This window comes from Mycena indigotica (genome assembly GCF_014461135.1).
Source record: "Mycena indigotica strain 171206Taipei chromosome Unknown Mind.scaff0012, whole genome shotgun sequence".
NCBI lineage: Eukaryota > Fungi > Basidiomycota > Agaricomycetes > Agaricales > Mycenaceae > Mycena > Mycena indigotica.
This window is the reverse complement of record NW_023503011.1, coordinates 1,523,007-1,546,249: the sequence shown is the minus strand read 5'-3', so window position 1 is coordinate 1,546,249 and position 23,243 is coordinate 1,523,007. Positions and strand designations below refer to the sequence as shown.

At 51.1% G+C, this 23,243-nt stretch overlaps 2 protein-coding genes across 2 annotated transcripts; one reads left to right on the top strand and one right to left on the bottom strand.

Annotated features, from left to right (window-relative positions):
* Positions 1–12,746: 12,746 nt before the first annotated feature.
* On the top strand, positions 12,747–13,921 carry MIND_01239400 (uncharacterized protein; the record flags this gene model as incomplete). The annotated part of the gene is made up of 4 exons (XM_037368883.1): positions 12,747–13,015; positions 13,118–13,287; positions 13,341–13,409; positions 13,458–13,921. The coding sequence occupies 4 exons, from the start codon at positions 12,747–12,749 to the stop codon at positions 13,919–13,921; spliced, it is 972 nt and encodes a 323-aa protein (XP_037214851.1).
* Positions 13,922–15,847: 1,926 nt separating this feature from the next.
* MIND_01239300 (flavoprotein) lies at positions 15,848–16,687 on the bottom strand (the record flags this gene model as incomplete). The annotated part of the gene is made up of 3 exons (XM_037368882.1): positions 16,501–16,687; positions 16,388–16,445; positions 15,848–16,343 (listed from the first exon to the last, which is right to left on the bottom strand). The coding sequence occupies exons 1-3, from the start codon at positions 16,664–16,666 to the stop codon at positions 15,848–15,850; spliced, it is 720 nt and encodes a 239-aa protein (XP_037214850.1). The 5' UTR covers positions 16,667–16,687.
* Between the last annotated feature and the right edge of the window lie 6,556 nt (positions 16,688–23,243).

The window sequence follows — 23,243 nt, the reverse complement described above, 5'->3', positions numbered from 1 at the left end:
CCTTTATAACCTGCGGGATGGACAATGAGTCCGACCTTGACAACAAGGACAACACCGTCGGTCTCCAGCACAAGGCGGTCGAAGCTTCAGAACCACTGATGCCATCCGCCATCTATCTTCTGGAGTACAATGAATACAATGCCATTTGTGTGTCTCCATGGGAAGCAAAGGAATATACAAAGTCATCCCCTGTTGACATGGCAACACAAACAATGAGTCTACTTGCCTTCTTTTCTTTGATACTGTATAAGAATCGCGGCATTAAATCCCAACAGGCAAATTTCTTATGCCCTCAACGATCATCTCACTTACAAGTAACCTAATCAGGCAAAAGCTCAACTTTCGAGACTTAACAATAACCTCACCCCCGAGGCTCAGTCGCTCAGAGCTTGCCCTCAATCGACAGCCTCAAAGCACCAACCAAGCTGAAGCAGTACTGAATTTCCAGTCACAGGGAACTCAGAGATTTACGTCAACTTTAAATTTTGCTTTGCTTGGGTTCAGAGGCTGGAGCCCTTCGCATCGATCGGATGACATTGTTGTATCAATATTCGGAGCTAGTGCGGACCGACTTCAATATCCCCACTTCAAGTTATCGTTAATGTCGGATAGCAAGACCCGCAAAAACGCGTTCTTCTTCGCGCGCTTCTTCGGGAACACTTTCCCTTCTGCGATCGAGTACTCCCGCAGCGCCGCGCGTGACGCATGTTTTATAAGCGCACAGCCGGTACGCTTCGCGTCGAGCATATCATAGATGTTCACGAAGCAATTTGCGCGCAGAATCTATCGGATGGCGCATCAGTAGTAATCGAACTACAGCAGGAAACGACCACGCACGCGTTTGCACTCCGTGATGGACCCGGGAACCTTCTTGAACCCGCAGAACGCGAGCATTGCCTGCCACGCCGCGAGGCCGGGAGCGCCACGACTCCCTCCACGGCCCCCATCGTCAAAATGGGCCTCAAACTCCATCATCCCACAGCGTGCCCACTCGGCTCTTCGCGCGTCCTTCCCCCAGTGCTCCTGAGCCGCGAGCCGGTTGAACTCCACGCGCAGCGGCGCGCTTGGGTTCGCCAAGAAATCAGGGAAGGTGTCCCAGTAGTTCGACATGGACGGGCGGAAATGGCACGGTGGTGGTAAGAGAAAAAGGACGGCGCGGCCGCTTAAAGGCCCTCTTGGTGCCCAACCATGAAGGTTCGACGACGCAATCAAGCCCTGAGCTCCACATCCACATGCGTGGCGCTGAGTTTGACGCAAAAGAAAGCATATCCTGGTGCACGCTGCTGTCCGAGGAAGACAATGCCGTCGACGTGAGCAACCCGGCCATGTCAATCAACCACCAGGGTGACGTTGAGTGGCGACTCCCATATGATCTTCGAGTATCCTAGAGGATCTGCACCCGCCGCAGGCAGCGACATGGGCGCTCGGTGTAAAGTGCTGAGATCGATGTCAATGGGCTGTCACAGTATGGGCTGTCACAGTATGGGCTGTCACAGTATGTCACGAGTTTGATGGCCTGAGATCGTCACTAGGCCGTTCCACCATTTTTCTCTGTGAAAAAAGTCGGCTAAAAAAAGTTTGAAATTTTTGAATCATTTTTTTTCTGAAAGAAGATTTGAACTTTTTTCAGTGGGTGACTAGATAAAATAACCAAATACTGCGGTGCCAAATGATGTTGGCTAGATAATTAGATGAACAAAATATTTGCTCTGGTTTCCCGCAAGCAAAAACTATAATAAATTGAGATCTGGATCACTTGACCATATTGTCATAGTGTAAACAGCTACCATGGATGTATAGAGTGGGTATTAGAGTTTGTTTGTAATTATTGGGGTTTAACTGTTCAAGTGCCACAAATCTTTTTAAAAATTGTCAAGCAAATAAGTTGCAACTGATAACTTAAAGCCAAACCTCTCTGTGTGAAATCTTGTTACTGTTTAGCAGATATTTCTGGTGGAATTCCAAACCAGAAATGTGAAATCCCGAACCCAAAATGCTCTGACAAGAATAAGATTTCACTTCGATTTTAGACATTTTTATTTTTATTTTTGCTTGGCTCCAATTTCATTTTTACTTGATCTGCAAAGTATTTCATCCCATGTACATGTGTTGATAGTCTTTTTTGCCTTAATGTGTTTGTGCACTTGATCATTTTCTACTCTGACTAAGCTAGGAGACTTAACTCTTTCTCTCTCCCTTTCTGCTACCAATGATGGCGGGCTGTTATGAATAGCCATCTGGCAACTGCATTAACCATGACACCATACACCTTCCTTCCACATGCATGTCATTCTCAAGCTCCTTTTAGTTAACTACCAACCTGCTGTTAACTTGCCTCTGCAGTTGTAGCTTATTAACTATTGTGTTCTGCTAGCCTAGGTCCACTAGACCTTGCACAAGTTCTGGAGCTACATGCTCTAGCTTTGATGGAGTAAGACACTTCTGCCTCTTAGCATCCACTAACCTCAATCCATACTAGCGATGCTTGACTAGAGGCAAGGTATGTGCTAACTCTTATCTTGGACTCACATTTTATAGCTGCCAGATGTCTGATATAATCTCAACCAACACTTCTTTAAATGTATACCCTTTGCTCTTATTTCTTGTGGCCTTTGCTGCTATCAACTGTAGGACTATTGTTGTTCCTGCTCTTGCACTGATATAGACAGCATAAATTCCTCTGACTCATAGTATCACTGCCCAATAAGGTACTGCAACATATTCAGCCATCCTATATAGTTTTCATTGTCTTTTTCCAGGTTGAAAATGGGGTCTGATAACAGCATAAAACCTTTTACCAATACCAATAAGTATCTATTAAAATGTATTAAAATACTCTTTTCTCCAACACATAGGGTCTATAGTGTCTTTTTTACTATAATAGCCATTGCTTAACGACTTTTTTAATAAACAATAGCTACTCATAAAGATGCTCTTTCAACTTCAGATAGTCTTGCTCGAGCATTTAGCCACTTCTGTTCTGTTTGGATAATCACAATCTTATTTTAAACAATGTTAGTAATAGAGATTAATGCATATCACTCTAACTATTATTTAAAGCAATGAAGAAAAAGAAAAAGAAGCTTAACTATAGTGTGCTTTGCAAGAGTCAGTTACCACATTTTTAGACCTATGGAGCCACCCTCTAGTATAATTCTCCCTTTAGATTGTTGTGTTAGAAGAACCTTTACTTTACTATCAGTATTGGGTTTGGGTTGTCTCAGACGGTTATCTTTAGAACAAGCCGGCCTTTATAGTAGTCTCATCCAGCTAGAGCTTCCCTAGAAGCATATCAGCAAGTTTACTAAGAAAAATAAGCTTAAACCTTCGCTTTGTCTCTATGCCTTCACAAAGTTAGACTTTAGAATTAAAATAACAGCTTGACTGGGTACGTTAGGGAGTGTGTTATGGCAACTAGAAAAGATGGACTATAGGAGCAGGTCCCTTTGTAGGCGTTACGACAACAATACCCTCTAGGAAGGTGTCAAGCATACTAACACACAAGTGAAGTAGTAGTAAAAAAGATGGAGAAGAAGCGGGAAGGGAGCTTGTGTGAAGCATCTTTCCCCAAGTATTACTCTACTAAGGGCAGCAAGGCGGAAGGTGTTTATTATGCGAGCTGGGAGAAGGTAAACCAAGGGAAGGAGGCATGTGACATCATATGTATATTATCATAAAAAGAGGACAACAACAATAAGGAAAGATATGGGTTTTATACAGCTAATTTACGTAGAAAGACCTTCTAGCTTCAATAGGTGCATAAGTAAGTCAGCACATTGATGTATTCTCATCTATTGCTAAACATTCAGAAACAAATGTATCTGAAACTGCAAGTATGCCACAGAAAGCTGTAATAATAATCATACAGCTTGCATGTGCTAAATCTGCTTAAACTTATAAATTTTAAGATCAGACTACCCTTAGCCATAAGTATGGTTATAGGTGTGGTTAAGTCTAGGTCAGCCAGTAGAGTTTTAGATGCAATAACTGTTAAAGGTTTAATGATAGGAAGCAACGAAAGCTAGAGCAAGGCTGCAGGAGCTGATAACTTTCTTTTAGCTGAAAGTAAGTTAGATAATAAAGCTACACTAGCCGCATCAGAAGTAGCCTGGGAAATAAACTTTGTTTAAAAAGAATATAAATAAGCAAGCTATAAGACAACATAAATTTACCTTTTTAGAGATCTTCACCTTAGAAGATGCTATAAAGGTAGAAGGCTTTGACACACTTCCTGTTAATGCTTTATAGGCTTCGCCTGTCTTATTAATTGGCTAGGTAATTAGATTAAGTTCATTAAAATAAGAAAAAATAGTCACCTCAATGTATAAAGAGCCACATATATAATTAAAATAGAGGTTTGCTTTAGTGTAGATAGGGAGTTAGTTTAGAAAGTTCAGCACTTAATTAGAAGTTATACAAAGAGGTTGAGATTTGAAAAGTAAATTGTTAATAGAGACGACTGTGTCAGGGGATGAGGGTCCAGGTGCCTAGTTGATACCAAAGCCGGGGGAACAGCCCCACGGCCAACTACTTAAGTACAGGGCTATCTGCGCACGGACCAGTCACGTGATCAGTCACAGCTGTCACATCACATGCTCCCCTTACAGACTGTTAGAAATATGTCTTCCTAAGGTGTTAACTAGAAGAAAGAATTCCCTGTTCAGCAAGAGCTTAAAGAACATTTATAGTAGAGATAAACCTACAAGAGGAGGGTGGTATAAGCAAAACGACAGCCTGATCTAGATAAACTCAGAGCAGAAGTCTAGAAGAAGGTGAGAATAATATAATGGGCCTGGATAAGAAGTGAAAGTATTTTTAAAAAGCTATAAAGTAGCTTTAACAAATAGTGATGGCCAAGTCCGGTTCGGTCCGGTTCTTGGCCCTTTTCGGCCGAACGCCGGACCGCCGGTTCGGTTCAAAACGGGATTTTGCCGAACGTGAACGCCGAACGTCGGTTCGAACCGGCCCCGAACCGGCGTTTTTGGACCGAAAACGGCTGAACCTGGCCGGACCGAGGGCCAGGTTCGGTTCGGAAACGGCCTTGGCCGAACCTGAGCGCCGAACGCGCATTCAGTCTGGTCCGGTTCGGGTTTGAACCGAAATCCCGAACCGGACCTGGCCATCACTATTAACAAAGCTCAACTCTAGACCTAAGCTATCTACTAATATAGGCCAAGTTGAAATAAAAACACTATTTTGCAAGTTTTAGAAATGGGTGTTTTAGCAATTAAAGCTCTAAAGGGTTTTCCCTCTGAGTTTGGTTTAGGGAAGGAAGAAGAAGATAATTAGGCAAGGGAGGGGCAAAAAGAATAGGTGGCTCTTTAAAGTTTTGTTTGATTACATCTTTAAGCAGCATAGATTTAACCTGGGGAGTAGTTAGAGTAGTGGGAGTAGTTAGAGCAGTTGAAGTAGTCAACCAATTAGAGGTGTGAATAGGACAATTCTGCATAAGAAGCCCTTATTCAGCTGCTCTATCAATGGGTGATTCCTTGGATACTGCAACCTCCATCACCCAATTCTCCTGCTAGAGCTCTTCCAACTAAGCTATTTTCTAGTTCTACAGCTATTTCTAGCCCCATGCTGCCAGAAAGATTTGTCATCTCTTAATGGCTTTCTATCATATGGTCAAACAGTGTAGATTTGTCAGGGGAAGTAGTCAGCAGGTGAGAGGTGGGAATGGGTGAAACACTTGGAAAGTGAACACACACAGACACTAAAAGAGAAACATAAAACCACACAAAACCCAACTCCAACACAAACACAAACAAACAAACAAACACAACACAACACACAACCTATTCTGGACCTAAATTACCTATGCCGAGCTCCGGATCAGCCGGATCAATCGGATCACGTCGGAGTTTGATTTGGGGTAGTTTGGTTTTCACAAGCGCGCAAGTTCGGGGGCTCCTACTAAAGTATATAGCAGTTGCAATTCAGACAACAATTTCGAGTCGATTATGTAATTGGGTGCAATGCAAGCGATTAGGTAATCTTGAACTTTAGGGCACGGGGTTGAACACGGTCACAAGACTTGAAGCGGAACGGAGGGGATGACGGCGGAACAATACAACGGCAGAGATGGACTTAATGGACCAGACGGCGATAACAAAGACGATTGTAGACAGTGTAAGGGCAACCCTGGAGACTCCGACAAAAGCCCAGCAGGGGAGGATCCAAAGCGTGAATAAAGGCTACGGAAATACATGGAGGGACTGACCTAGCAGGGGAGGATTTAAAGAGAAGAAACTCTAAGGGTCTGCCTGCTAGGGCGAACTATATACTGGTCGTCCGTAACTGCCGACGTAGAGCGCAGAAGGCCTGAGCGGCGTGGCAGGCTCTGTTCCAAGGTGACCGTTGGGAGGGTCTTGACGGATCGGTGATTGTGTGGGCGAAGGAGGCCGAGGACGAGGGTCGGGGTAGGTTGGAGCGTCTGAGGGGGCGCTGGTCAGATGTGCCTCGGATGCGCTCGGACGGTCTGAAGGAGGCCGAAGCGGGGGTTCCCCTGATAGACAGCGGTGATAACGGACACAACGTAACGGACCCAAAACACAACCCTGCGAGGGCCCGGGGCAAGCCAAACTTCACTGCTCTATAGCTACAATACATGCCCAATTTATATCTCTAGGTGCTCAGCATTTGTAAGCTTCAAACCATCAGGGGTGGCCCTGACCATCGGGCACCTCTTTAATTTATCCCTTGATCCTCCTTGGTACGCCCCCCGAGACGCGACCCCGTGATCAGTCCCCGCACTCAGCCTGCGGAGTTAAATTGTCATTTCCAGCCCCAGAATGAAGCCCCTTGACGCGTCTACTTGACGCAGCACCCTCCATTCTAGCCTCCTTGACACCCTTGTCTTCATTCCAGGGGCTTAGTGCACCCCTTGACACGCCAAAGGTGCCTCCTTGATGTTTAGGTTGAAGCGGAAGCACTGCCGGCCCGGCCCCTTGATCAGCCTCCGTGATTGGCCTGCGCTGCAGTGCCGTCGCTCGGTCAGGTGTCCTCCTTCACGCGCACTTGTTGCACCCTATCCCGCCATTTGATGCGCGCTGTACGCGCTTATCTCACATCATGTGGACGCTCCACAACTGCCCTTCCATCCCTGCTATTGCGCGTGTTGACAGCACCACCCAGTCATAGGCAATTCCATAGCCTTCATCAGCCAGCAGCGAACAGCTTCGCCCCGGCCCCGACCTCTGCCGTGCTCCACTAGATGCTCTTGCGCCGGTCCGCACCGCCTTCCTGGGTCACGCGCTGCTAATGCGGTGTCGTGCTTCTAAAAGATGCCCATGATGAGCATCTTTCCTAGTTTCTAGGGCTGTATAAAGGCCGTGCCCTTCATGGGATAATCCTGTGCCAGAGGCCCTTGCACTGTTGTGTTAGTTGCTCCCTTAATAGGTAGTTCCTTGGATTGTGAAACTTTCTTCGTCTCTCTCTTTTGTTCCTCTCTTTCCTCTAATTTATATATAAGCTCTTCTCCTACTAGGCGGTTCTCTAGTTTAACAGCCTTTGCAGGCTGCTCAGTTGTCGTCGTAGTTTTGAAGATAGCAGGGATGTTATAACATTTTTAGGCAATAATATTTATCATTTAAACAAACTTAAACAAAAGGTCTACATATGTAGGAAAAAGCCTACCTCTTTTAAAAATTGTATATTATTGCTTGACAACCTTCGGGAGGGCGTTGACGGATCGGTCATTGTGCGGGTGAGATGGAGGGCCGTACCGGAGTTGGAACTGGAATCGGATCGGAATTAGAATCATCTTTAAGAGGCTGAAAGGGGGGGTTCTCCTGACAGGGCAAAGACATTATGCAGCCCACTCTAAGTAATAGGTAGGTCAAATGTTAGCTAGTCTTATAACTAGTATAATTAATATTATCCTATTTCTTGATTCAACTGCACTATAAAGTCTCACAGTAGAAAGAGGTGCTAAAAAAAGAAGAGAGAGAGCAGAATTTGGTGAACAAGAAAGTAGGGGACAAGGTGGTGGAATATGTGTGGTATAATAGAAGTTTTGCTAACACTTACATTCTGGTCATGGAAAAATCAAAGGGTGAGATGATTCTCAGTCGAAAGGGCCTTCAAAAGCTAGCAATCACATGCAGATTTCGTCACTCGAGGGCTAGGCTAGATGAGAAAAATAGTATATTAGTCGCCTAGATTCTGCAAGAAACAACTACTAGGTGTGTAGAGATTTGATAGGTTATTCATCGCATATTAGGAGGCAAAGGAAGGGCGAGGGGAGGTGAAGGAAGTTAAGACAAGAAGCTCTTATTACATTAGTTTATTATTAGCAAAGTCTGCACCTGAGTCACACAGCGCAGCCGTTCCCTCTACATTATGATATAGTGGTTTCCCAGTCTAACTGCTGGAAACAAGGCTACAGGAGGAAAAGAAATATATAGTGGGAATACATTAGGGAAGGTGACAGCTCGGGCTATGGTGAGCTGTTTTTGAGATAGGAGCTACTTCCACAGATGTAGCAGCTCTATAGGCATCATCTTTAACCTGGAACCTACGGAAGTGTTTAAAATCATGCATGAAGTTATTTAAAGGAGAAAGAAATTATACTAAAGGAAGCTTGATGATATGCCCATGTTCACTGTAGATTTATATTAAAGGTACTTGGAGAAGGTTGCTGAATTCAAGAGAGGATACGAGTATAGGGAAAATGAGCCAAGACTGAATTTTATACCAATAATACTTCCCTATATAAGAAATTCTGCCAGTGAGAAGATGCTCTACTTAAGTAGATCCTTTAGTGTGAAATTTTGCAGAAGCATATGACAAGTGAAAGCAGTGTGTTAATACACTTAGAAAATAAGCAGTAGAGCAGATTAATAATTATTTAAACGCTAACCAAATGAAATTCTAACTATTGTATGTGTGTTGCAGATTGAGAAATGTATAAGTACCGTTTCCACACAATCATTGTTGTTAACCTAGATACTAGTGGTAATAAATTATAAGTATCTATTAATGAAGACATGAATAATAAATTACTATCAATGCAGGCCTAGCATAGAGACATGATTGCAGAACAGTAAATTGTGAGAAGTATCAACATATCAAACCTATAGAGGAGGGTAGACTTCCCAGATTTGGTAGAAAGTTCAAGGCTATCGATGGCACCCATCAATGGGTAGCCATTGCTGTACCATTGGCAATCCTGGATGTCTATCATGGCCTTAAGAAACCCATTTATTTTTAGACATCCCATATGAGACAGGTGTCAAGTGTCATGCAGAACAGGGGGAGTTTCCACTATAGCTAACAAGCCAGCAGCTGCCTGACACAAATGAACACAAGACCAACCAGACTGGAGCGGAGTCGGAGTGGACAAGGTCTGCGAGCGGAGTGAAGTCCAGTTGAAGGACAAGAGAAGAGAGAGGAGTTATCGGAGTCGTTCCGCACAGAGGAGGAGTGTAAGTAACATTTATAATTAAGCTAAAGTACTGTAGCTACTTTAGCTGTTTAAATACTAATCGTAAGTAGAAAGGGAAGACCATAAGTAAGTATAAGGTACAGAGTGCATATAGAAAGTAACAAGCATAAGGATATACAGAGATGTAAGTAACAAGGCGAAAGACATACAGAGTAAGGTCGCTGGAGCAAGCGGATCGGGCTGGAGGCCGGCAGACCGTGACCGGTCCGCAGGCCACGGTACATGACGCATGCACGGATATGACAACAGATTAGGTTCAGAACTAGTATACATGAATAGTAGGTTCTCTAGACTGAGTACTGGATATTGAGGTGGGTGTATAAGGATATTTGGATGTCCACTGTACCATAATCAGTTGTGGTTCTGGATGCCACTGAAGGTACCTGCAGAGAGGGTAGGTACCCATAGAGCAAAAGAGAGTGTTTTTGATATTTCAACCAATCAGAAATTAATTTCAAGTATGATTTAAGATTTGAATGTAGGATTATATAGATTCTCAAATAAACCTGTCAAGCACTTGAATCAACCTCATAGCTACTTCCTGGTCCTACTGGAATCATGTGTTTACCTTCAGTAATTATGGAGATAAAGGCTCATCAGTTATAGATCAGCTAGTGATTGGCTAGTGCTGGCATAACCATTCAGCTGTTGCTATGAAATGGTAAAAAATTCCTTTTTTGAAATTTTGTCACACTATGTGAGGTGTGACCATGATGTGACCATGTGTAATAGTGTTACACAGGTGCTGTCTCCAGAGTGTGCAATTATCCATTATTGATAACATATGAAGTGTTTGTCTGAATGGTCGGGGGAGCAGAATTGCCTTTTTTGGAAGGTACTGATGATCTTCAGCATCAGCCATGAGTGGACTTGTTCCTTCCAGGTCTTTCTGAACTTTATAGCAACTTTATTGCAGTATTTATCACAGCATATGGAGTTTGAGCAGATTCTTTCTTATTAGGATGGGAGGTGCACTGTACCTCTATCACACCCTGTTGATTCCTACCACATACATGTCCTTTTTGATCCGATCATCGCCTTGATGACATCCCCGCTTGTCACTGTGCCTTACTTTGGTGCCATACTGAAACAGCCACCTACAGTCTAGTTTAGTCTGACACCTGTTGCACTAGTATGTGACGTCACAGTTGCAGACAGTATATAAGTAGCCTGCTAGATCTCCTGTGCCCTAGTCCTTGTCAGACTGCGGGTCGGGCCGTGTAAGGTCCTCTCCTAAGAACACGCGCCCGGAACAGAACAGACGGATAGTCGGGCCCGCGAGTACGGCGAGCGGGGGTAGATCTAAACCGAAAGGGCCCGTGAACTCGGTCCCTTGTCGTCTGCAGTGGTCAAAGGTTTGAATCGGGTCGTGTTGGGCCCAATAAGTCGCTGGCACCTCCTTGCACGGAGTAAGGTAGTTCTTCAGACGATCTAAGCGATAGAGTACATGGTACACTATCACACCTTATCTACGGAGGCCTGCAAAGGGGGTAATCAGACACCCTGGCCCCTCCCTCCTCCTCCTCCTCCTCTCTCCTGTTCCTGGCCGCAGAGGGCACGGTCAGACATCCCTTGCGGGCCAGGCGCTACTCCTAACCTCCTAGCACTCCTCCCCAACCCCTGGTGTCGAGTTGGGCTCGGCAACAGCTCGACGCGTCGTTCTCGGTCACGTGCTTCTCACATGTGCGTTCCTCCTACTGGGGCGCATGTTCCCCATCGTCACGTGCCGCGTGTTACGGGCCGGGCCCGCAGTGGCCCGACACCAGCGCCCGGAGAGGACAGGCCGGGTCTTATCCGTGACAGTTTCAGATGCTTGTTTCGTCTCATCCCACTTCAATCTACCCCCTAATGCATCCTGAGACGTCTCAGTCTCTCGCGTTTTGCTTCAGCCAGTGTTTTGAGCTCGTATGCGTCCCATATCACGTTTCGGGGCCTCCGGCCGGTCGCGGCCCGGTCCGACTGTTCCAGAGTGGAGTTGGGGGTCAAAAGCACCCTTACCCTTAAGCGCCGCTTCCAGCTCTTTTCCCCTCACCTATGCATCCGCGCTCGACAATCCCGCGCTCGACAGGACCGGAATCGAAGTTGTCTTCGAGGGACTCAAGGGGGGGGTTCCCCTGACTGGGGCAAAGACATCATGCAGCCCACTCCAAGTAACGGGTAGGCCAAATGTTAGCTAGTCTTATAACTAGTATAATCATTGTTATCCCATTTCTTAATTAAACTGCACCATGGAGTCTCACAGTGCAAAGAGGTGCTAAAAGAAGGCGGAATTTGGTGGACAAGAAAGTAGGGGACAAGGGGGTGGAATATGTGTGGTACAATAAGGTATTCGCCATCCATCGTGTGTCAACGCCACCTGATCAGCGTGACTTTTACTGAATACAGCACTTTGGGGCCTATCTTCTTAATTTTTTTTTATGGATAATGCTGTGGTGGAAGTAGTAGCCTGAAGTCCACTATATACTTGTATCCTCCAAATTGTAGCCCAATCAAAGCACATTTCGTGAGAGATATCACGCATCCACCTTTTCCCGGGCCTCCATCTGTTGCTGTCGTCTCGTGCTGCACGCATGCCTGCGCCGTCGAAGCTGAAGAAGGAGAAGGCGCCTGTTATAATCTAGAACCGCCTTGACGGCGGGGCACCGCGCAGCCGCCGGAACTGTCAGGCGGGTGTTGGATGATATTTCGCGCAGTCCCCAGAAACTTGTAACGGCCTTTTCGCCGTGTAAGCGGTGCAAATGCACAGAAGGGAAGGAAAACACGGTATGTAACATGTTTGAATGCCCTAATTAATCGCACCAGCGCCCAGAAGACACGATTAGGTCTGTTGATGCTATCCCTGCCCCTGACATGGCTCCAGACGACCCATTCCTCTCGGCAATGTCCCAATTTGAGCTCGAGGGCGACTATCCGGCGCCAACAGAAGCTCCAGCATCGACAGAAGGCTGGCCCGTGTTTATAATTATCTGGAAGCCCGGCGTGCGGGCGTCCGAGCCGAGCCGAGGGCTCCTATCAATGCAGTATATAGTATCATCGTTCTGCCAACGGTTCACGCGACGCGACAGCCGCCACCGTCCACTTGACTTCAGCCTCCATGTGCACGTTATGCCAGTAACCATGCCACATTTTCGCTCACCTCGAGTCTATCTTCTGAACGCAGGACGGACAGACTGCACGCCCCGGTCGCCGTCGCCGCGGCCAGCCAGCCGCCTGCGTGCTTCGCGAAGACGTCGCCATGCGGCGCGGCAATCAGCCATCACGCCATCACGTAGACGTCGCGCCAAAAAAAAGGAGCACCGCCATGCCCCATCCGGCGGTGCTCACCTCCTTTCCCTCCTCTCCTTCCTTCCTTCCCCTCATCCTGTCCGCGGCGATGCGGATGCGGCTGCTCTCCCTCCTTGGCGCGGGCGCGGGCGCGCATACGCCCTTCGACGCGGCGCACGCGTACGTGACGTCCCCGCTCGTGCGCCCGGGCGTGCTCGCGGGCGTAAGGGGTGTGCTGGCGCTGTATGCGCTGGTGGCGATATGTGTGGCGCTGGGGGTGGATGTAGGCGATGGGAGCGGGAAGAGGTGCGTTGTTGTTTCCGTTCCTTTCTCCCTCCCTGGCTATGCGTGTGCGCTGGCCACCCTGTCTCTGACTCTCTGTCTCACACTTCGTTGACGCCGCGCCAGCTTCCTGAGCTTCTTCACGAACCTGTCGTACACGGGCGTCGTCGCGTACTACGTCGCCGCCGCCGTGCAGACCGCCGCGTACGCGCGCTGGGGGACGTACCCGCTGCGCCGCTGGCCCCGCGCGCTGCAGGCCGCGCACGTCGTGCTCCAGTCCACCGTCGTCGTCTTCCGTGCGTGCCCCCCCTCTCCTTCTTCTGTGCGTGGCTGACGAGGGCACGGGCAGCGATCATCGTGACCGTCGTTTTTTGGGCGCTGCTCTCGTCCCCCGATACGTTTAAGACGACCTACTCCAGTGCGCCCCTCCCCTCCCCTCTTTTCTCCCCGCGCTCACTCGCCGCAGCATGGTCCAACATCTCCATCCACGGGCTCAACTCCCTCTGGGCGCTCCTCGAAATCCTATTCACCAACGCCCCGCCGGCCCCCTGGCTCGCGCTCCCCCTCCAGATCGCGCTCCTCGGCGGGTACCTCGGCGTCGCGTACGTCACGCACGCGACGCAGGGCTTCTACACGTACTCCTTCCTCGACCCGGCCGCGCAGGGCGCGCTGCTCGCCGCGTACATCGTCGGCATCGCGGGCGGGGACGTCGTCGTCTTTCTCGCGGGGAGGGGCGTGGTGGTGCTCAGACAGCGCTGGGCGGTGAGGACGGGGAGGGCGCCGAAGCCGGACGTGCCAGAACAGGAGGCGCTGGAGGAGTGGGAGGAGGTGCAGCGCCAGGACGCGGAGGGCGGCGAGAGAGAGAAGCGGAGGGGGGATGTGAACGATTCGGGCGTCGCGGTGGGCCGCGCGGAGGAGGAGGCTGTATAGAGGACGATGCTTGCTCTTTCTTTCGCTTTTTTTCCTTTTTACTTTGAATCTGTGCTGTCGTTCGTTTTTAGTCTATGTAATCGTATATAGTCTCGTGCTGTGAGACGATATGGAGATCGGATGAGACCGGACGGGCAAGTGTAACGCTAGAAGGACAGGGAAGCAGACAAGAGAGAAGAAGCGTGCAGGGGGTATTAACGTGTGCTTCTGGTGTGGTATTGGGGTCAGCGGGCTGTCTTCGCTGTGGTTCCATTTCAGGACTTCTAGACTGACAATCGCTCGACGCTCAGGGGCGGCCCCAGATCGTGCATCGGAAGAGAAGCGCGGCTGATTGCGCTCCGCTTCTCGATGGCCTCGCGGCCGTCCTCGACATGGAGAACATCTGCTGCAGACAGGACGGGGAGGGACGCCGCGAATGATCCGCCGGCGGGCGTCGCGGGGGGTGTATAGCCATACTGTAGCGGACGGCGCGTGGTCGCTTCTGTCCGCGCGTCTGTTCCTAGTGCGGGCCATTATCATATTCCGGTTTATCATCATGCCATATTTTTGATATTATTACAAGTATATTATGAGGCCAGAACAAATTTTATTTTATTCTATATTATATTATATTATGATATTATGATATTATTGTCCTGCCTCCAGCATGATATATCATTCTCGCAACGTATACGGCAGGCCTGCACTAACTCACGAGCTGTGTCAGATGTCTACATGTGATCAATCATCTTTTCAGCCCACAGAAAGCAACAACAGTGACTCAAGCACCAGAACCTATGCATGCCCGGGCCGCACCCGGAATACTGATTCTAATCTGCTTTACATTGGTCTGTTTGCACTTGTTTAGAATCATTGTTTACACTTGTTTACTGATTGAATTTTACACATCCAGGACCTAGCTAAAGCAAGGTAACCAGTCTATACTTCTATTCTCGTCCCGAGAGTGTTCATATCCTATGAATGGTCTTCGTAAGGCTAATTGCCACCTGCTAGAAATAATACTCTCAGTTGAAGAAGACCTTTATATAACATGCCGTGGCCTATCAACCACTAGAGCGAGCGAATGTCTAACCAACACACACACACACACTCAATACCGGAAACTACACAATGTGGTCACCATCTCCAAAAACGGCAATCCACTATAATATTTCACGTTATTATTATTATATTATGTTATGAATATATTATGTTATGAATATATTATGCTGCGGAGAACCATATTATAATATTATTATTGTGCATTTGGCATAATGATATCATAATAGACTGCTAACACCTTCAATAGTTTAAGGGAGGTATCCAGATGAGCTATTATAGAGCATCACACAATACTCATCACTGTCGAGAGTGAGCATAAATCAGGCAAGTACTCAGCAATCAGTTGATGCATCTGGATAATATATTATAATATATACATCATATTTCACATTATTATTATAATATTATATTATAGATATTTTATGCTGCTGAGGACCATATTATGATATTATTATTATGCATTTGGCATAATAATATCAGAATGGGCCAGACTTCGAAGTGTCGAATTGACCAATGCCGGTAATCATAACTGCAAGGGCCAAGGGACTCAGCTGAGATGGGGAGACAAGCAAGAAGAAGCGTGCAGTGGACGTTACACGCTAAGATATGCTTGTGGTGTGCTGTTGTCAGTTGGGGTCAGCGGTCCATTGTTCGATTTCGGCTGGGGACTTCTAGACCGACAAGCGCTCAGGGGCGGCCCCAAATCGTGCATTGCACGAAGAGAAGCACGGCTGATCGAGAATCCGAAGCGGCGCGCGATCTCATCGATGCGACGTCGATTACTTGCCTGGGCAAATGTTCCCCGAGGAATGATGAAACAGACACTGTCATTGATGCACGGAACGAGAAGAACAGGAACGATTGTACGGTATTTATTATTACACTCTAGAACGCGACCTTGCTGACGGTCTCGTAGAACGCCTTGCCCTGGATGGTCGCGATCTCGAGCTCGAGCGCGGTGGGCTGGCGGGAGCCGTCGGAGGCCGCGAAGGTGCCCGCGCCCCACGGCGAGCCGCCGTGGACCTCGGTGAGGCCGGTGAGCTGGCCGAACGCCTTCGCGTAGCCGAGGGGGACGTAGATGACGCCGTGGTGGGTGAGCGTGCTGATGGTGTTCTGGATCGTGACCTCCTGCCCGCCGCCGGGGCCCGCCGTGCTGACGAACGCGCCCGCGTACTTGCCCCACAGCTTGCCCGTGCTCCACAGCTGGCCCGTCGCGTCCCAGAACGCCTTCCACTGCGCGGGCAGGTTGCCGTACCGCGTCGGGATGCCCAGGATGAACGCGTCGAACGTCGCGAGCTCGTCGGGCGTGATGATGGGGTAGGCGGGTTTGGGCGCGGCGTACATCTTCGTGAGCACTTCTTGCGGGAGGGTTTCGGGGATCCTAAGGGGGGTCAGCGACGACGACGATGGGGGCGATAGACGCACTGGTAGATGGTGACGCTCCCGCCCGCCTGCTCGACGCCCGCCTTCACGGCCTCGGCCACTGCGCCCATCGGTCAGCATCGCGCATCGCCCCGACGAAAAGGACCGGGACGCACTCTTGGTGATGTGGCCGTACATCGAGTAGATCACGATCGCGACTTTCGGGGCCATCTTCTTCTTCTCTTCTTTCTGCTTGGTGGACGAGGACTTGGACGACGTGGACGACGACGACGCGGTGCGGAAGAGCTTGCTCGAACGCTTGAGGAAGCTGTTCAATGGCATGGGACAGCCGGCGCGCGGCCCCTCTTATATACCCTGCTGCACAGCCGCTGGGAAGCGGGCACCCGTTTTGGGCAGGGGCGTTTGATCGCTTCGAAATTCGAGCACCCGCGCACCATATCGGGGCGCGCGGCACCCAGGGCAGGGAGCGTTTGCCCATATCCGGGCCCCGATCGTCGCGCTGCAGCCTGCCAGTGCCCCCATCGCGCGCGCGCACGCCATCCGCTGAGCAAGCACCCGCGAGCAGAATTACGCGGGGCGTCGCTTAGCTGCAGCGCTGCGCGAGCACGCTGACTCATCGATAATCGATAAGAAACACTAGTGCGATACGGGTGTTATGTACATACGTCGCACGCGGACCCACGCGGACCCACGACGCTCTATTTCCATCGCCATCCTGTTTTGCGATTTCCGCGTCCGCGTCCCGGTCCGCGTCCGTGTCTAGACTCTGGAGCGCGCGAGCGGCTGAGTAAGACCCGCCCGCGTGACGCATGACCAATGGGCGGCTGACATCACTCACCAGTCATCACGATTACGCGTAGACCAGCGCCACATCGATGGCGATTCCCCTCCCGCTAAGCGCCAACATAGCGATAAATTGCATTTCAAGCCTACCAGGCACGCGCGCGGACCACCGCCAGCAGGGCACCGCCGCACGGAGGCGGGCATGCGCGCCCACCTGAATTTGCAACGCACCCCCGTCGCAAATTGGCAATCGCAAAAATAAATTGTAAATTAAGGGGCGCACGGTCGCCCGGCGCGCCGCTCCCGGATCGGCGTGGATCGACATGCGCGTGCGTGATGGGGTGCGGTATTACTATGCACAATGAAGAAGGGGGCGGCGTTGCGGGAAGCCAGCACGAAACGCCGGCGCGTCGGGAGGATCCCCGGTCGGCGCGGCGTGGGAGTCCTGCGCTGCGACGCCGCTGGGGCTGCGGGTCCGCGCGCGCCGGCCTCGACTGCAGCACCAGCGCGGCGTCGTGGCCGGCTATCAGCAGCTGCATATAGTGAGCCTACGCACACCAATGCCTCTAACATCTTTTATAAGCGCAGTTTCCACAAAAATTTAATTGTCTGAATTTGCATGAGGTCAGTTATCACAAAAAACTATTTGCTCATGGTTTGTGGTTTATGACTTCTGGTTGTGTTCATTTTTTGTGGTTTTGTGCTTGGGGCATACATGGTTGAGGTTTTGATTTCTGTGGTTGGGTTTCAGGCCTGTATTGCAACTTGTGCAAGTGTCTGGAAGCTAGAATTCACATTTCCTTTCTCCCCTTCCATCAGATTCAGATCAATTCATCAACACTCTACAACAAGTTAATACTCTCTGCAAAGCTCCAAAGTCCGGAAGGCTTTACTTACCAGGTGATTTGTCTAGAGATCTTGCAGTTCAAATGTCTGAGGCTCTCTGAAGCTTGGTAAGACCCGGATAATCTAGATATGTGGAAGGGATGCCTTAAACTGCGATAGCAAAATTGATGAGATTGATCGGCCATCAGAGTATCAGTTTCTAGAAAATTTAAATATAGGTAAGTGGTCCAATGTACAATACCTCAAGCTCAAATGTAACCATAGATCTCATAGCAAAACCACAAACCGTCAATTGAGAAGTAAAAACCATGTAGACCACACACCCACAGCCTGGTAAAAAACCACAACTATAAAGCTGTACCATCTTCAAAACCTCAATGAACAGAGCACAAACCCAAATAACTATGACCGTATTTATCGTTGTAAAGTGGTTCCATCACCAAACTTCTGGTTTTATAAATAACTAAATTTTTGTAAAAACTGCTCTTATAAATTTGTGCTCTGTCCATCACGGTTTTGCAGATGGTCCAGCTTTGTGGTGGGGAGTGGGTTTTTAACCAGCTTGTGGCATGTGGTTACATGGTTTCTGGCCTCTTGATTGATGGTATTTGTGGCTTTGTGTCAGGGGAACCTCCCTTTCGGCCCGGAGACGCGCCCGACTCCGGTCCGACTCCGGTTCCGACTCCGGTCTGGCCCTCCATCTCGCCCGCACAATCACCGATCTGTCAACGCCCTCCCGACGGTCGCCCTGGGACCTCGCCTGCGACGCCGCCCAAGCCTTCTGTGCCCGACAGCGGCAGCTACGGACAAGCAGTATATAGCCAGCTCCCTAGCAGGCGGACCCTTAGAGTTTCTTCTCTTTGGATCCTCCCCTGCTAGGTCAGCTTCATTTGTATTTGCTTACCAATGTTCACGCTTTGGATCCTCCCCTGCTAGGACCTTGATCTCAGGCCTCCGGGGTTGCCCTTACAGCAGAAGAAACTCTCTACGGGATCAACCGGACAAGATTGCCAGGTTCGGCGCTGACTCAGGCTCGGAGTACAAGTCCGTTCCGCCCTCGTCACCGCCCCTGCCACTTGTCCCCTCCTCCTCTACTCCTGTGGTCCCCGCACCCGTCATGCCGTCCGGAGTCACTCCTACCGCAGACGCCCGGCTGGACTCACTCGAGGCGAAAATCGACAGCCTAACTGAGGCCCTTGCTTTACTCACCAACCAGGCTTCCGCTGCCGCTGCCGCCGCTAATAATGCTGGCAGACCCCAAACACCATCGCCGGAGACGTCGATTCTGACTCCGACTCCGGTCCAGGGCGACTCCGAAGCCCTTTTTGGCGACATCAACCTCGCCTCAAAATTGGTCTTGTGACCAAACCCCCCGTTCACCTTCAACGGCGACCGGAAACTCGGCCGCGCGTTCCTCTCGCGGTCCGCACCTCGCCCGCCTTGCCCCTGAGGCCTTCGTGGTCAACGGAGAGGCGAGCGAGGAAAAGGCTGTCCGCTATGCCATGTCGTTTATGGCAGAAGGACCCGCTCAGCAATGGGCGGAGCGCCACGGAAGCAAAGCCCCGTTTCCGTTTCCGTCCTGGGGCTCGTTCGTTTCCGAGTTTCGACTCCGGTTCGTCAAGGAGAACGAGCAAGATCACGCTCTCTCCAAACTGGAGACTTCCGCCTATCACATGGGCACCAAGGATGTCTACCAGTACACCGACGACTCGAGGACCTGATGGACCTCGCCGGATTCGAAGACACGTTGGTCAAGGTGACCAAGTTCCGCCACGGACTTGATCCCCTGATCAACAACGGAATCACGTCCTCGAATGACCGCCGGACCTCCGGGACTACAGCGCCGCCGGCGGCCCGGAGTTCCTGAGCTCGCCGCTGGAGATATCGTGCCACGGGGCTCGACTACGCCGACGACGACCGCGCGCCCGTGTCAATACGAGGCCCTGGTCCGGGCCAAGCTGATCAAGTCAGCCGCCCCCCAAGACGCCTGGCGGTTTGATTCGGACTCCGTTTCCGGTCAACCGCGTCCCGGCCCCGGCTCCCTTCCGCCCGGTGGCTCCGGTCGTGCCACCCGCGGCCCGCGCCCCCCGCTCCGGCGCCTCCAGCTCCCGTCCCCATGGAGTTGGATCGCACTAGGGCTCGGGGTGCCCCTCGTCGCGCCTGCTTCAGGTGCGGCGACCCAAACCATCTCGCCCGAGATTGCCCCCTCCCCTGGATGTCCGCTCAATGGACATCCTCGACGAGGTGATCCAACAACTCGGTGACGAGATGTTAGCGGAGTTGATCGCCCGCTACTCGGACACAGCTGCGCTGCCGGAAACAGCCGCGGAGTCGATGGCCGGAGAGGATTTTGTCCCCCGCGACGAGTGACTGGTGTGCCCTCGTTCGCGTCCGTAAATCGTTTCGCTTGTTTGTATGACGAATCAATTCCTTTGCCCTACAACGAGCCTGAAACGAAAGACATACCCTCCCCCCCCCCGTTTCGACTCCGTCTCCGACTCCGCCCGCGACTCCGGTCATCGTCCTTCGCCGCCTCACTGCCTGGGAAAAGAAGTTGCCCAAGCAGTACACTGTCGCTGCTTCCCCTGAACGAACTCCCTCCACCTCCCGTTGGAGCTAGAGTCCACTACCAGCGCTTAAGCTCTCGCTCTCTGGCCTGGTTGACTGTGGTGCCACCTCCGACTTTATCGACACGAACTATGTCGCTCGGAATGGCATTCCGGTCCGCACCCTGGCGCAACCGATTCCGGTCTTTAACGTTGATGGCACTCCAAACGACGCCGGCTCCATCAACCAGATCGCGGACTTGGTCTTACGCTACAAAGGCCATTCCGAGCGTGTTCAACTCGCCGTCACTCATCTTGGTAAACAAGACCTTATTCTGGGGTACTCCTGGCTGCGGAAGCATAACCCGGAAATCAATTGGGAAACCAAGGAGGTCAAGATGACACGGTGCCCCCGCGGTTGCTCCACTTGCCGCGAGGAAGAACGCGTTGAACGAACTGAGCTACGGCGACTCCGGCTGCTCCAGAAGCGACTCCGCTCCGGCCCGTTCCCCTCGGTCTGCGCCATGGACCTCTCTGGGCCTGACGACGGAGACGATTCCGTCTCCGGTGACGACTCCGCCCTGCCTGATCTGATGCCGGACTCCGACGATGATGAAGACGATGGTCAGCTTGAAGATGGTGACCGCATCTTCTACACCTCGTTCCGCCCCTCGGAGGAGATACGCGCTGGCAGTACTGTCTCACGCCCCTCCGCCCTCCGAGATCCCGGACTGGGCTAAGGAGTTTCAGGACGTCTTCAACAAGGAGTCCTTCGACACGCTACCGGAGCGGAGAGCCTGGGACCACGCCATTGAACTCGTCCCCGACGCTAAGCCCACCAACTGCAAGGTGTACCCCATCTCGCCCCTCGAGCAACGCGAGCTCGACGCGTTCATCGAGGAAGGGCTTTCGACGGGCCGGATTCACCCCTCCAAGTCTCCGATGGCGTCTCCGGTCTTCTTCGTCAAGAAGAAGGACGGCGGACTCCGCTTCGTCCAGGACTACCGTGCTCTCAATGCGATGACTGTCAAAAACCGGTACCCCCTTCCGCTGATCAACGACCTCATCAACTGGCTCAAAGGCGCTCGTTACTTCACCAAACTCGACGTCCGTTGGGGCTTCAACAACGTCCGGATCAAGGAAGGTGACGAGTGGAAAGCGGCTTTCCGGACTAACCGAGGCCTGTTCGAGCCCTTGGTGATGTATTTCGGCCTGACAAACTCTCCCGCGACGTTCCAAACGATGATGAATGACATTTTTCAGGACCTCATCCTCTCCGGAGACGTCATGATCTACCTTGACGACATCCTGATCGCCCATTCCGACCTCCGGAAACACCGGCAGATCGTTCAGGAGGTCTTGCGGCGACTCCGAGAGCACAAGTTGTACCTCCGAGCGGAGAAGTGCGACTTTGAAAAATCGTCAATCGAGTACCTCGGAGTCATCATCTCCCACAACCACGTCGAAATGGACCCGTCAAGGTCGCAGGCATCTCCGCTTGGCCGACTCCGGAAAACAAGAAGGACATTCAGCAGTTCCTTGGGTTCGCTAATTTCTACCGCAGGTTCATTCGGGACTTCTCGACCCTTGCGCGCCCTCTTTTTGTGCTCACCAAGAAGGACCAGCAATGGACTTGGGGTGACGCGGAGGCCTCCGCGTTCCAAGCGATCAAGGACGCAGTCACCTCGGAACCGGTCCTGGCGATTCCGGACGACGCACGGCCTTTCCGACTTGAGGCGGACAGCTCTGATTATGCGACGGGGCGGTTCTTTCACAATCCGCCCCGGACGGGAAGTGGCACCCTGTAGCATTCTATTCCAAAAGCTTAAATGATGTCCAGCGCAACTACGAAATCCACGACAAGGAGATGCTGGCGATCATCCGCGCACTCGAGGAGTATAGACACTTCCTCGAGGGCCGCCATCCCCGTCGAGATTTGGACTGACCATAAGAATCTGGAGTACTTCAGGAAGACGCAGCACCTCAACCGGAGACAGGCCCGCTGGTCCCTCTACCTCTCCCGGTTCGACTTCACGCTGCACCACACGGAGAGCCGAGCGAAGAAAAGGCCGTCCGCTACGCCATGTCCTATATGGCGGAGGGGCCTGCTCAGCAGTGGGCAGAGCGTCATGGGAGCAAAACCCCCTTCCCCTTCCCTCGGTGTAACCTATTCCTCTCCGAGTTTCGCCTTCGGTTCGTTGAGGAGAACGAGCAGGACCTTGCGCTTGCCAAATTGGAGAGCGCGGGTTATCACATGGGAACGCGGGATGTCTACGGATACACCGACGACTTCGAGGACCTAATGGACCTCGCCGGATTCGAAGACGCGTTGGTTAAGGTGACCAAGTACCGCCACGGACTTGACCCCCTGATCAACAACGGCATCACGTCTTGAACGACCCCCCAGACCTCCGTGACTATCTGGGCTGGCGCACTCGGGCTTTCCGCCAATACAAAGCCTTGGTGCGGGCGAAGCTCATCAAAGGGACCACCCCGCGGACGCCTTCGGGGGCTCTGCGTGGCGCATTCCCTATCGCCCGTTCGGCAACTCCGTTCCCCATCCGCCCGGTGGCCGCACCTGCGCCACCCACGGCCCGCGCCCCCGTCCCGGCACCTCCGGCTCCCGTCCCTATGGAGTTGGATCGTACTAGGGCTCGGGCGCCCCTCGTCGAGCCTGCTTCAGATGTGGCGACCCCAATCACTTGGCTCGGGACTGTCCGCTC